The sequence below is a fragment of the Colossoma macropomum genome, unplaced genomic scaffold (assembly GCF_904425465.1).
Source record: "Colossoma macropomum unplaced genomic scaffold, Colossoma_macropomum, whole genome shotgun sequence".
NCBI classification, from domain to species: domain Eukaryota; kingdom Metazoa; phylum Chordata; class Actinopteri; order Characiformes; family Serrasalmidae; genus Colossoma; species Colossoma macropomum.
The window spans coordinates 39144498-39159693 of record NW_023494785.1 but is presented as its reverse complement, the minus strand read 5'-3'; the positions used below and the strand labels follow the sequence as shown (position 1 = coordinate 39159693).

General features: G+C 40.6%; 1 protein-coding gene across 1 annotated transcript in view; it reads right to left on the bottom strand.

The window, feature by feature from the left end:
* Positions 1-1040: 1040 nt before the first annotated feature.
* Positions 1041-15196, bottom strand: part of tbc1d31 (TBC1 domain family, member 31) — a 29670-nt gene continuing 15514 nt past the window's right edge. Inside the window, exons 12-22 of the mRNA XM_036593969.1 lie at positions 14564-14697; positions 13733-13912; positions 11928-12160; positions 9650-9802; positions 8316-8451; positions 8116-8208; positions 6539-6679; positions 5920-6114; positions 5683-5824; positions 4262-4393; positions 1041-1425 (exon numbers count right to left, since the gene is read on the bottom strand). Coding sequence (XP_036449862.1) covers positions 1283-1425; positions 4262-4393; positions 5683-5824; positions 5920-6114; positions 6539-6679; positions 8116-8208; positions 8316-8451; positions 9650-9802; positions 11928-12160; positions 13733-13912; positions 14564-14697 — 1682 coding nt within the window. The 3' untranslated portion in view covers positions 1041-1282. The remainder of the gene's footprint in view (positions 1426-4261; positions 4394-5682; positions 5825-5919; positions 6115-6538; positions 6680-8115; positions 8209-8315; positions 8452-9649; positions 9803-11927; positions 12161-13732; positions 13913-14563; positions 14698-15196) is intronic.

Sequence of the window (15196 nt, the reverse complement as noted above, 5' to 3'; positions counted from 1 at the left end):
TGTCAGTTTGTTTAATTAGCCCTTTCAGAGATGGAGCTGGTTTACCAGGATGAATGTGCTGTGGGTATCGCATTGATTCATGTAATCCAGTTATTCGCCTAACTACCCAATAGCTTCTACTACGTGTTTCAAGTCAAAAGGTTTGCTGTTTCTTTCAAAGTATCGCAAAACATGTCAAATTCCTTTAATGTATTCCTTCAAGCAATCTGAGTAAACTAGGACACATGCAGCAGTTGGTCTCGCAATATACAGTTAGGAGAATTAAAGGGGAATTCAGATGTAAACAAAGTCATTCAGAGAGGTTTGATGTGAAATGGTTCGTCGTCGAGAGTCTTACAGACTCAGTTTTCCTTTTAACGGTGGGGATATAAACCAGGGGTCGCTTTGTCTAGCCACCATAACTGCTATCCAAAATGAGAAGGGCACCTACACCGGTCTTCTGATCTTTTATGTCATGTTGATAAAGGTAACCCGTGGTAAATCCATTTGAGTGGTATTTTGCCTTAATGCATTTAAAAACATCTACATTTCAGGCCAAAAACTTCTCTAAACCATTGTAAAACAATGTGTCAAGCATTAGGCAGCATGTCGCTGTTGTTGGAACAAAAGCTTGGATCTCCAAAATGGTAACTTTACAGGAAAAGGAAAAAACACACTTTACTTTTAATGTAAGTCAATGGAAGCAGACGTCTTTTTCAAGTCATTTTGGGCCGTTTCTATTGGTCCATTCATCATGAAATTTTGATACAATGTCAAGGGCAATAGGCATTTTCAAATTCTGTCAAAAACTGAAGAACGATCCCATCACCATCACTGTGACTTAGTTAAATTAAAGTTTCACATTTAATTACTTTGAATGACTCAGAATTCATGGATCTTGGATCACAGAGCTGACACAAAGTTTACCATTAAAAACATCACAATCCTGCAACTTTAAAACTGTATTATTACTGAACCTATAAAATGCTCAGAAGCATAGAATTTAGTCAAAATAATGAGCATTAGAGATGAAAAATTAGACACGGTTTAGGCTGCTGTGATTGGTGATCTGCACTTTAATAGCACAATAACGAAAAGGTTTACTGTAGTTCATAGTTAAACTAATCTAAGAGATCCAACATGGACCAATGTACACAAAAAACAAGTTAAAAAACGAATAAAATACAGGTTGGGTGCAATGACTCAGCTGTGCAGCATGTAGAGTCCAGTAAACTTCAAGAGATATTCCCACTGTGGATGAATTCACTCTTAAAAAGAAGGTATCCTCGTTTGGTTCTGTTTACTAAGAGTGCTGCGAGCTGACCGATTGTGAGGTCCAGTCTGCGGCTCGTGCTCTGGTGGCCAGTTTCTGCCGGAGCTCTCTCACCTCCTGCAGCAGCTCCTGCTCCTCACGGTCCAGTGTTCCTCGACCGCGGTCCAGAGAAACTGCAAATCAAAACCACGACGTACATGAAGTTTCATCCTGTACTGCTTTGGGCACTCGTTCGCCATTTCATCAGAAACACCCACCATGTACTGTCCTATGCAAAAGTTTGAAGACCCCCGGTCAGATGATATGTTTAATCAGTTAAATAAATAAAGTAATAAATTAATAAACTGGGCTGTGAACGCGGCGTTTAATATGTTTTAATGTTGGCAGTTCCTTCACCAAATTATAGTTCCTTAACAAGCAGCTCGTTGCTACGTCAGAGTAATGAACTCCGCTCACTCGCTGCACAGCCAGCAGTTCGCTCTCCAGCTCCACACTGACCATATTTATATTTATTTTATATTTATATTTATATTAATGGCATTTGGCAGACGCTCTTATCCAGAGCAACTTACAATGTGTTGATTTTACACAGGTAGGTGAAGGCAGTGTCTTATTGGTATAGTGTAGGGTGCTTACCCAGGTGGGGATTGAACCCCAGTCTACAGAGTAGAAGGCAGAGGTGTTGCCCTCTATACTACACCAACCACATTAAACTTGTTTTCCACTTGTTTTCTTCTGTTCTGTTCTTCTTGTTTTCTTCTATTTCTATTCTACCTTACTTCTTGGTTCATTATATGATTGATACTTTCGCTGCACTAATTCCTGTCTTACTTTGGCTTGAGTGTCACCTACAGCTGTCAAAGTCATTGCTTAGCAACGGCGTCTCAGCGAAGTGACACAGTGTTTGTGAAAAACGCCATAACAGCATGGTAAGAACACCGCTCAACCAATCAGCTTGATTGGAAATATGGGATTTTCTGCAAAATTTATTGTCAGTGGTGAACCATAACTATTAGAGCTAGACTTCTAGATGTTTAATTCAGACACTAAGGCCCAATCCCATTTCCCTTAGCCCTCTGTTTTGCACGTTCACGTCTAGGGTCAGGTTGTCCCAGCTGTTGTTGAGATAGAGGGGTAGGGTGAAGTGTTAGGGCTACATGGTCCTCCAAACAGAGGTTTTTCAGAGACCCCAAACAAAGAGTTATGAGAAAAAAAGAAAAACCAGCAAGATGGCTGAACAAAAGACCAAAGAAACACACAAATGTGAGAATTTTCTCCATTAAAAAATTACGATAACCACTGTATTATCTTAGTTTGATGTCGTTTCAGTGTATTATGGTCCTTTTCTTCAAAACAAGCCTTAAAAAATTGCTAATAGCATGCTAATGTCTCGGTAGCTAGCTAGCTAGCTAGCTAGCTAACTTTCCTGTTCCACCTTAAATAGTGCAGCAGTTCTGACGCCTGAAGCGCCAGAATGTAACTGCTGCTTCATTTAAGGTGGAACGAGAAAATTCAAACAAGAATCTGGTGAATATCTGACTTCAGCTTCATATCACTGAAGAATTAGGGGTGGGTGATAATAAATAATTGCCCCCCTCTTTGATGGCATGTGATGCTCTAAATGTAACTAAAGCCCAGCAGTGAGGAGCTGAACTTTACCCTCCTCTGTTATCACTGAAGACGGTCCTGGTCGCCTACAGAACAGCGCTAGTGGCTGTTAATGAAGTAATGTTTGTTTTTGTCCCATTTCGTAGGGCAAGATTGTAACCACTACCCCTTGTAACATCCGTAGGGTAACACTAGAAAACAAGGGGTAGGGGTAAAAAGAAGAAATGGGACTGGGCCTAAATGTCAAAACTCCGTCAAAATGAGGGAAAAAACACATCTATGATAATGTTAATTTCTGCTGGCAGCCCAGACTGTACTAGTTTGTTAGTGCTAAGCTAACAGCTATTTGCATGAATACTTTTTGGCTGTTCTAATTAAAGTACAGACATTTGAAGCTTCTAAAAGCTTTCCATGTTTTACTTGAAGCTTTTGACAGCCAATCTATCTGCGATTCCTGATACTGTTGTTCATTGGCACAAGCCTATTCCAGATCCATGTCTTTGAGCTGGCAGGGCTGATCTTGAAATTTTAGTTGACGATTAATTGTCATTTAAATGACTGCAATTAATGATTTAATTGTCTTTTCTTCTTCGTTTTTGGCAAGTATTAAAATATAAGCCTAAAGCCACGTTACTTACTAGCTATGTTTACTTAGTAGCCAATACTGGGTTGTACTGTCAAATCAACTCGCACAAATATGTACGGTTAAACAGAATTAAATGTAGAGTTCTTCACAAGAGTGAAAATGTAATCAGGAAAACAATCATTCTGCCAGCATACACGCTAAGAACATAAGAATTATTGATGTCTCAATAAATGCATTTACTGCTTTCTTTTATTTACATTTTTTTGCCTCAACTTATTGTACACAAATCACCTTTTGTCTGTTGCAGCATAATATGACTGTGAAGAATGACTGTAATACGCTTAAATAACTGCAATCATCTCAAATAACTGCAATTAGATGATTAGGTAATAATTGTGTCTTTTTTTTTGTCGGCAAACTAACAGCATCACAAGAAATCGCTGATGGCTTTACACACAACATTACAGCTCCAAAACTAATCAACTATTGGGCCTTTTGTTCTTTGTGAGATCTTTTGCTCTATAGTGATTAAACTACTTGATGGACTACAACTGCCATCAACACTAGAACTTAATCTGCGTCACGAACTGTTTTTCAGTGAACCTTCAACGTGCACCTATACTGTAAATGTTTTCTAATAAACATGCGATTCAGTGTATGAGCTTTATATTGACATTTCAAATGCAATTTCATAAAGCAGATGCTTTCATATATGAATTTCACCTGTAGGGAAACATCCCTTCAGAGCCTGAACTTGAAGTCATACGGGCACATTAAATGTGTAGTTTACGCGTCTATCACACATTTTTACTCACAGCATGTGGAGTCCTCTGTAGAAGACTGGTTGTTCAGACAGATATTGGTGGTATCGGCCTGCAGACTGTCAGGCTTGTGCAAAAGTCCTCTTGTTGAGCAGGGAGACTGGAGCTTCTTCTCCACCAGCTGATCTACAGAAAACACTCACTGTCACTCCGGCAGTTTGCAGAAAGTCCACTACTCAGCAAATACAATGACCTAAATCAATACATATACATATATATACACCGATCAGGCATAACATTATGACCACCTCCTTGTTTCTACGCTCATCGTCCATTTTATCAGCTCCACTTACTATATACGTGCACTTTGTAGTTCTACAATTACAGACTTGTGTTGTGCTGGTACGAGTGGATCAGACACAGCAGTGCTGCTGGAGTTTTTAAACACCTCAGTGTCACTGCTGGACTGAGAATAGTCCACCAACCAAAAATATCCAGCCAACAGCATCATGTGAGCACTGATGAAGGACTAGAGGATGACCAACACAAACTGTGCAGCAGCAGATGAGCTATCGTCTCTGACTTTACATCTACAAGGTGGACTGACAAGGTAGGAGTGTCTAATAGAGTGGACAGTGAGTGGACACAGTGTTTAAAAACTCCAGCAGCACTGCTGTGTCTGATCCACTCGTACCAGCGCAACACATACTAACACACCACCACCACGTCAGTGTTACTGCAGTGCTGAGAATGATCCACCACCCAAATAGTACCTGCTCTGTGAGGGTCCATGGGGGTCCTGACCACTGAAGAACAGGGTAAAAGGGGGCTAACAGAGTATGCAGAGAAACAGATGGACTACAGTCTGTAACTGTAGAACTACAAAGTGCTCCTATATAGTAAGTGGAGCTGATAAAATGGACAATGAGCATAGAAACAAGGAGGTGGTCATGTTATGCCTGATCAGTGTATATGTAAATATAAGGATTATACTGTACAAATATTGTATTGTACATTTATTTATGGGGTGGTTTGATCCCCTGAGCCGACAGGACATGACTGAAGTGTCTTTGAGCAAGGCACCTAACCCCCAACTGCTCCCTGGGCGCTGTGGATAGGGCTGCCCATCGCTCTGGGCAAGTGGGCTCAATGCCCCCTAGTGTGTGTGCATTCACTAGTGTGTATGTGGTGTGTCACTGTATGGATGGGTTAAATGTGGAGGTGAAATTTCCCCATTGTGGGACTAATAAGGGTCACTTTATTAATTAATTAAACTTTTTCCAGTTACATCCAATTCTAGCTCTGTTTGCTTTTTGCATTAACCAAAGGTGCTAGTGCTTTGCTCTGGGCCAGTTTAACCCCTGGAAACATGTCTAATCATTAAAATACACCAAAAACAAAACTGATGTATAACAGTCAGATTTGACTGTATGCAACTTTGATGAGTTTAGGTGCAGTTTTTAAGCTGAACTCACTGACGGACTCCTCTTGGCTCCTCCTCAGTTTGTTCTGCGTGGTGGTGTCTGCCTGCTGGGAGCGCCGTGATCTCCACTGGGATTCTGCAGCTGCTTGCTTATCCTCCTCCAACTGGCCTCGCTTTGCCACCACGTCATTCCACTAAGAACACACAAGCATCACACAGATAATGAAAGCCAAATCTATGAATGAAATGAATGTATTGTTTACAGTCACCATTCATAGAAGCCTCTTACACGCTTGCCCTCTACTTCCATCATCAGCTGTACAAGCTGCTCCTCCTTGGCATGTGTTTCTCTACTGAGCTCAGCCAGGTGCTGTCTCTGCCTCTCCTGCTCCTCATCCGCCTTCTCCAACCGCCTGATCACTTCTGTCTGCCATTCAGCATCCACTTCCAGTTGCCCCGCCTCTGCCAGAGATTCCTCCAGCACCTGAAATAAAGGAGGCTCACATTGGTTGCGTCCTAAACCCAGGTTTTTACAGTGACATTATTGCATGCATGCCCAGAGAGGACGGACAACAAAGAGGTGGAACGCCATGCTGTTATATATACACATTTACATTTCCTAATTGAGCTACTGCAAATTTATTATGAAAATATATATTATTTTCTAATTGGGATACTCAAAATCTATAATAAAAATATATATTTTTTATTTGTCTACTCAAAAGGTATTATAAAAACATGGTATTTTCTAATTGGGCGTATCAAAATTAATTATAAAAATATACAGAATTTTCTAAGTGGGCTTCTCAAAATGTATTACTAAAATATATAGTGTTTTCTAACTGGACTTTGTCAGTCTCTTATATCTGGGTTTGAACAGCTGCTGTTAAAGGTGAGGGTAGACGTACCCGTTTGGTTTCCTGGCTGATGTCGCTGTCTGTCTGAAGGAGGTTCTGAAAAGTGGAGTCCTCTGCCTCTGCCCTTCGCTGCCGGGCGTCCACCTCAGCTCTCACCTCCTGTCTCATGCGCTCTTGCTCTTTTGCCAGTTGCTGGGAAGATGCACAAAAATTCCTTTATCAGGCTGAATACCGACGAAATGCTTAAAGCTAATTCCTGTCTCACTACCAGAAAGGAAATATCTTTATTTACATAAGAGTGAGAGATACAACATGTCACAGAAGTTTGGAAAATATTGTAATTTGAAGCTGTATCTCTCACCTCTAGGTAAACAGTTATTACATGTCAGGAATTTCAAGAATTTGGTTTTTCAAGATTTTCATGGCTTTAATACACATGAACATAAATGTTTGTTTTCTTGAATGGAGCAATGTTTTCTTGGATAGTTTGCAAAAATTTACTACAGTTTGAATACCTTATTTTGCTTATTGGTAAAAACATATTAGGAAAACAATATACTTAAAATATAAAATGTGCCATAACTTTTGCACAGGCCAAATTTTATGTATTTATTATTTTCCCAATATGTTAAATTACAGTAATTGTAATTAACTAAATAAACAGTAATTGTGCTTTCAAATGTGCAGAAGTGTGCTCTCTGTAGAGGATGTGTCATTTTCAATCAGATCAAACAAATCAGGGCCCAAACTTCTGCATCTGGCTGTATATTAGAGACCAACCAGGTTTATAGAGAAAAGATGTATACATTTTTGTAACAATATTTATGACAGTGCTACCTTCATGATTAATGCCATACCCTGCATATGTATTCTCTTTTATTACTCCATAATTTCTTACTTAATTGAAAAATAACATTAAACATATAAATAACCAGGCAAATTTTTGCTGAGCAGAAACACCTGCAAATGTGTTTCTATAGTAATTTATTGCATTTCTTTTTTATAAGCAAAAATGTTATCTATGAAAGTATAAACTTTCATTCTATTTTTATTCTATATTCTTTTCCATCAAGTTTCCCTCAGGTTATATCCAATATATGACCAAAAATATTTATAAAGCGAAAGTTTTTGTATTAAACAGTGCTGTGTTATCATATGTTCATTGTTATACAACAAAATCTTAAAAAATCATGAAAAGACTGCAGTATACAGCAATGGGTGACCGAATGTTCTCCTCATGCAGCGGTCCATGGTTTCTTGGCAATGATACCATACTCTAAAGAAACTACATTTCTTGGCGGAATATTTGTTTATGTCGATTATTATTAATAATAACTTAAATTGTTTTCTGAAAAGTCATATTTTATGTTGGCCGCTTTATGTTGTTCCTAAGAACACCCCATGATAAAATCGCAGTAACGCATGGCCTCTCGTGGCTTACTGCTTTAATGTTAGCATTATTGAATGGATTTAGATCATTTTACCTGCCAAAATAATATTTTTGCAGTGTACATGTTATATTGCATGCTGACATGCTCAGAATTCTGACAGTAAATAATTTCATGTGGCAATAAAAACATTATATTATAACTCTGCTGAGAGAATGACTGGCTGTGACAGGTACTTACCTGCTCAAACAACCTTCTCTGAGCGTCCAGCTCCATTTGTCTGACTTCCATATCCTGCACGGCCGCAGCAGTCTCCTGCGCTCGCAAAGTCATCTAAACACAGCACAAACACACACGATCATGCTGAGTACAGGCTGTACGGTTGTAAAATTTAAAAAAAAAAAATGGGAAAAAAGGCAGAAATGTAAAAAGGACGGAACCTTTCTCTGGATTTCATCGTCCAGTCGGTTGAGCTCGATCTTGTGCTGGTTCTGCTGGTGTTTGAGGAAGCGTCTCCTGGCAGCATCGAGCAGCGTGAGCTCCTTCACCTTCAACTCGCGTTTCATAGCACCCAACCTGAGCAGGGCACAAAACAATCAAGTGGTGTGTAGTGTTGCCCTGATACTGATACCGGCACGTAAATACAGTATCCATCAATCTATCAATACAATAAAGCAATTTCTGACAGTAAACAGAGCTTAACTGAAGCAGGCAAAATGTCAGGCATGCGGGATGACAAACAGCAGTAAAAATGCTCATTGTAAAATCTGTAAAGCCAGTAGTTCAATGGGAGGCAGCAGCAGTGGGTGATAAACTACATAACAGTGTAAAACATGCTAATGTTATCCTTTTTAGCTGAACGATTAAGTACCATTCAGGAATCTTTCAGTAATCACTCATCTCCCGCTGTGTAGTCAGTTACAGTCAGAGGTAATGTTAGTCCAGGCTGTTATTGGTGGAGTGAAAATTAGAGGTATTGGAAGGAAAAGCCAGTCTCTTTGGCTAATGATGGCCTTTAGCATAGCAGTTCAGTAGTGTTTTTCTAGCACTGCCCACACTAGACAATGCCATGGTCTCAGGGCCTGGTCTTCGCATAAAGCCAATCATCTGCAGCTCAACAGCTGCTACTGATTTTGAACAATAAAAATATTTGAAATTTACTTCAGTTGTGTAATATGGTTCTTACCTTGGAAGCCATTGTTAACTTACAAACATGGGTTTTTTTGAAGCACGTAAAATAGAGGTAGTACACCTCCTTGTACCCTCTTTGTCTATTTTATCAGCTCCACTTCCCATGTAGGTGCACTTTGTAGTTTTACAATTACAGACTGTAGTCCATTTGTTTTTAATGGTCAGGACCCCCACAGGACCACCACAGGCAGGTATTACTCAGGTAGTGGATCATTCTCAGCAGTCAGTGACACTGACGTGGTGTAGGCGTGTTGGTGTGTGTTGCGCTGGTACACAGCAGTGCTGCTGGAGTTTTTAAATACTGTCCACTCACTGTCCACTCTATTAGATACACCTACCTCGTTGGTCCACCTAGTAGATGTGAACTCAGAGACTGTAGTTCATCTGTTGCTGCACAGTTTGTGTTGGTCATCCTCTAATCCTTTGGTTGGTGGACTATTTTCAGTACAGCAAGGTGTTTCAGAACTCCAGCAGAACTGCTGTGTCTAATCCACTCGTACTAGCACAACACACACTAACACACTATACGCAGATACTTGAGGATCAGGGTTATGGTATTTTATATAACGAGAGAGAGACAGACCTAGCTCTTTGCTCAGCGAGTTTGTTCTCCTCTTGCTGTAAGATTCTCCTGCGCTGTTCCTCAGCTTCCTGCAGCAGCTCCTGCTGTGTGTACCAGGCCTCATCCTCAGCCTGCTGCCTCACAGCCTCTGCACGCAAATCCTGAAGAGCCTGCCTGAAAAAATATGAGTACAAAACAGCAAGAGAATGTAAATGCTTTTGCTAACATTTAAATGGACCCCCAATAGAGCAAATTCAAAATTGTACATTTTAATACGTCTGACGAAGCCGTAAGAGCGATGCTGTTACAGCAAATTTCCCAGGCTGAATTCTGAAAAAGCCTTTCTGAGGACACATCCTGAAGTTGGATGTAAAGTTAGAAAAACTGTAAGGAATAGCTGAATATTATTCCAATCGTATAACTAACTGAAAATGGATTACTGTGGCTGAAATGAGTTGAGGCGGATGAGAACCTTAAAGGAAATTCAGCTAGTCATCTACCCAGCTAGCCAGAGCCACGTACCTCAGTTTAGCTTCTGTTTGACAACTGAAAAGGCAAGGAACTAGTCTCTTGTGCTCATTTTGTGCTGAATAAAGTTTGATATTCCAATAATTGAGCTTTCGAATCTTTTTCATAGTCCTCCAGACTGAAGTGCTGGCTACCCATCTTTAAATACATCATTTTTTTGCTGTGCCTTCACTATAGCCACTAATTTCTTTTTTCAAAGTTCCAGGAAAATGGTGAAAAACAACATTGTTCCATATTTACCAGACACTCTTATCCAGATCAACTTAGAACAGCAGTAGAACATAGTGTTAGGAACCCGGCCTAAGCGCTCTGATAGGAATAAATCCTTGGTCTCCCATGTTTGGGGGCAAAGGTGTTATCCACTACACTATCCAACAACTTTGGCCTTTGTCTCTTTGCTTGTCACACATGTATTTATTAGCCTACACATCAGTGGCTAGGCTAGCAGTCAAGATTTATTAAGTGTGATAGGGCTGTATGACGCATCTGCATAACGTATGCTGGGTGGTGCTGTGAGAGAACACTAATGGCCGAAATACATAATCTCCAATAATCTCAATCAATACCAATAAGGCTGCAACATACAACGATGCACCAAATTACTCACTACATCAAATGACAACATATTAAATGATTGCTTCATTGTCGAATCATCTCTTAAATGACTGGTATCACAGAATGCCAAAAAATAAACTACAGATCTAGTCCTCCTAGCCAGAATGTGCTGTGGAGCTTCTATCCAGCTTCTAATTTGTGTCTGGAAGACTCATTCAATGCATTCACTGACATCATTCAGAGGGTGATTATCAGTCATTCAGAGTGGTTTGATGTCTAGTGGTGCATTGCAAAGAAAATTAGTGACTTAGATTTCTTTACAGTGGTGGTGACAGAAACCAGAGCTCGCAACGTCTACAACAGAAGATGGCCATTCTGTTTACTATGCAAAACAGATAGCTTTCTTCTATTTTTGCCTTACCCTGCATGTACCAGTCCACAATGAGTGGGTTTTTAAAAGCTTCTGAAAAAAATAATGACAAAAGCTTCTCAAAACTACAATTAAACAAAGTCTCAGTCACCAGGTAACAAATGTGTAGCCATTTTGAAATAGCTTTCTTAAAGATAGCTGTTAAAGGCAGTTAACACTTCTGGTTCCTATCACCACCACTGTGGATAATTCTGACTCTGTGAGTTTGTTTAGAATGGAGCATTTCACATTAAACCACTCTCAATAATTTCATCAAAATTATTTTTTTGGATTTTATTCCAAATTTTCTCCCCAATTTAGTCATCTCCAATTCCACCTGTTAGTTAGGACTCCCCCAGTCACACGATACTATCAACGCTAGGAGGGCAAAGGCAGCACAGGCTTCCCCCGAGAGCTGTGAAGCTAGCAGCCGCATCTGTCTGAACTGCCGCTAGTGCAACGTCACTGGACAGCTGAACGCTTTTGGAGGAAAGCGCCAACCACCAGATCTGTTATGTCAGCTAACAGACCCCTGCGCTGACTAGCATCGCGCTGAGAGATTGGGGGAGAAAGGGGGGCCATCCTACCCACCCAAAGAGAGCAAGGCCAACTGTGCTCTTTAGGACTCCCGGCCACGGATGGCTGTAGCATCACCAGGGATTGAACTCATGATCCCCTGATGATAGGGCCAACGCTTAGACGGTTGCACCAAAATTATTATTGAGTTTATTATTGATTAAAGAGAATTCCCCTTTAAGAAGCCACTAGTCTAGTGTGACATCTTGCACACTGTCCTACAGTTCCCACCTCTCTCTGAGGTATTCCACCTCTTGCTGGCGGATGCGTTCGCGCTCCTGGCTCTGGTACTCCACTATGAAGGTGGGGTACTTGTTGAAGATGGGGTACTGTCCGTGCGTCAGGGGCTCAAAGTCACTCAGCATGGAGCTCGGGTGCAGGTCTGCAGGGGTGGTCTCCATCAAACGATACGCCTCCTTCAGCATGGCACTTATGTCCAGGGTGTTGCGATGATGGAAAAAGTACTGCAGGGGAGGCAGAGGCAGCACAGAACAGGGAGTGAGTCTATTAGAGGCTTGAAGTTTTGTGGCATTGCAGTATTTTCGAAAGGTCTCAGCAGTGTTTAAGCGATGACTGAAATCAAACGAACGCTGTTTTTCTCCTCATCATCAAATATAGTCGATCAGCCAAGATATGTTGGAGTCTGAAGTTTGCTTCTTTAGTTTTGCACTGTAGCAATGAGGCTAATGTGGGTCATACAGTGTCAGAAATAACACTGTGTAAATTAATAGTTTGTACTGTTAAAGGAACGATACGTAATATATTACTGTACTAAATCATAAAATGACCATGATGTGTCCTCAGAGACTGAGGAAACATGCTAAGTTGAAATACTAGCTTTTCCAATGACAGATGCCACAGCCAGTATTGTTCTCCTTTGAAATTTCTGTTCTGGACCAGAAAGTCTGTTTGTCCTGCCCTCTGCCCATTTCCCACTACCCATTTCGATACCGTGGGTTGCCAGATATGAAACAAACTGGCAGGCAAAAAACAACAAGCCGCAGCCATGGAGGCAAGCAAACTAATTGGATCCCGATCTAAAAAGCTTCAGCATCCTTCTAAAAACCTCCATGAAGAGACATAGTATAAGGCGAGTAAATACTGGCGATGCATTTGAAAGATGGAGACAGCTTGGAGCCCAGAAGGACTTTAAGACAGATGCTGAGTTTACTGTTTTTCTCCTGAATGGGTAAGCAATGAGCTTCAGCTAAGGTTGGTTAACCTTAAATAAATTATCATGGCCACTAGCAGGGATGGGCATTTTAAGTAACTTCAACATTCGAGTACCCGCATTCATACTTGATACCCCGTGTGCAACTGGGGTATCAAGGCAGATGAGACTGAAGTTGGCTTCCTATTTGCCAGCTTAAAATTTTCTGTTTAATTTTAAATGGTGCAACCGGTGCCACAATGTAACTGCTGTACCATTTAAGGTGGAACGGGAAAATCTGAACAATATGCTGACTTCAGCGTCCTTCAAGGCATTTCTTTTCGGGATAACAAGCTTTGCTTTACTGTACATAGCCAGCCTAACACTGACAGTGATAGAAAAAGCTGGTTTCTAATTTTCAAACAATAAAAAACATAGCAAAGGTATACATTAGCTGACCAACTTACAGTGTAGGACTCATCGAGAGTCCTGTCAACGTTTAATGTTGCGCTAGTTCGTGTAGGTTCAGTGTCCTCAACCTGGCAACCCGCGTGAGTCATGCATCAGGTAACCTACTAGTAACTATTTTGTGCAACGACTATCTGAGAGGCATCTTTTAAAAAGGCATTAAACTCTTCGAACATCTGTTTCCTACCTCCACCACTGTGAACATGTTTGATGCAAGTTTCTATTACTTGTTAGTTACATTAGCCCTGTAGCCCCGATACAAAGCTAAACATATCTACATTATTACTTTGGATAATAAAGGTCTTGGCTGATAGACTATATTTAGGGTAAAAGCCAAAACAGTCTACGTGACTGTGTGAAAGTGAATGATTACACCATTCTTTTAAATAAAATGAAAGTGCAGCCTCAAAGGTCATACCTCAAAGTCCTCTCTGTGAGTGCAGAGGAGTAACGGTGCTCTGCAGCAGGTCACATAGGCCACTACGGCCATCAGGAGGAAAGAAGGATGGTTGGTGAAGATGTTGTCAAACAGCTTTAACCACTCTTCTCTTGTCAGCACCTCAGAAAACAGGGTTTCCAGCAGGGGCCACGCATAAAGCTGAAGGAGACGGGAGCACAAAAGTCATAACAAAAAACAGTTTAGTCATCAACTGCATATCAAATTGTTCTAAAGGATTAGCAATGTCTTTGCGACAGAAACATCAACCTAGTTCTGAGCGATAAAATAATGACAAAAATGATCAAAATCAACCGTCTTTTCCAAAAACAACTGAAGATAAAATGATAAATCATGCTGTTATGTTCCTCAATTCAGTAATTAGTAGCAAAGGCTTGAACAACTGCCACTTCAATACACTTTATATAAGGTGCATATAATGTGCACCTTATGTAAGGTATAAGAAGTCTAGCCATTCACTGGCAACAGTGAGTATTCTTATTTGAACCCTAGTAAACCTTTTAAACCTAACGCTTCAAACTCTCTTGCACTCTACGCTCGCATGTTGTTGGCATCACCAATGTGAGGGCTTTAAAAAAGTTATCTAGCTAGGAAGCAATCTTCTCACATGCATTTTTTGCTATATTCAGACATATATAGTCTTTCTGTTTCTGCTAGATGTGTCTTAAATTTTGGTCTTGGCCAGGAATTTTCATTTTGGTGCATCACTAATATGTAGCTATGGTTGCATCACAGACAAAAGAATAAGCACTTTGCTTTCTGTAGTCCTTAAAAATAAATAAGCTTACTTACCTGGGAAGTCACACCACAGTCGACAAAATGTTGCAGCAGTTCCTTGTCATGATGAGCCAACACATTCTCTGTCATGCTTAGAATATTGAGTGGAGGGTTTGGGAAGTACTCAAACCAATGCTGGCACCAGTTCACTGAAAACATTAATAAAGACTCATAAATACAGAGGACTTTGGGGTTGGGCAGGAGGTAATTATTCAAATATACACCGATCAGGCATAACATTATGATCCTTGTTTCTACGCTCATTGTCCATTTTATCAGCTCCACTTACTATATAGGTGCACTTTGTAGTTCTACAGTTACAGACTGTAGTCCATCTGTTTCTCTGCATACTTTGTTAGCCAACTTTTACCCTGTTCTTCAGTGGTCAGGACCCCCATGGACCCTCACAGAGCAGGTATTTGGGTGGTGGATCATTCTCAGCACTGCAGTAACACTGACGTGGTGGTGTGTTAGTGTGTGTTGTGCTGGTCTGAGTGGATCAGACACAGCAGTGCTGCTGGAGTTTTTAAACACCTCAGTGTCGCTGCTGGACTGAGAATAGTCCACCAACCAAACATATCCAGATGGACTACATTCTGTAATTGTAGAACTACAAAGTGCACCTATATAGTAAGTGGAGCTGATAAA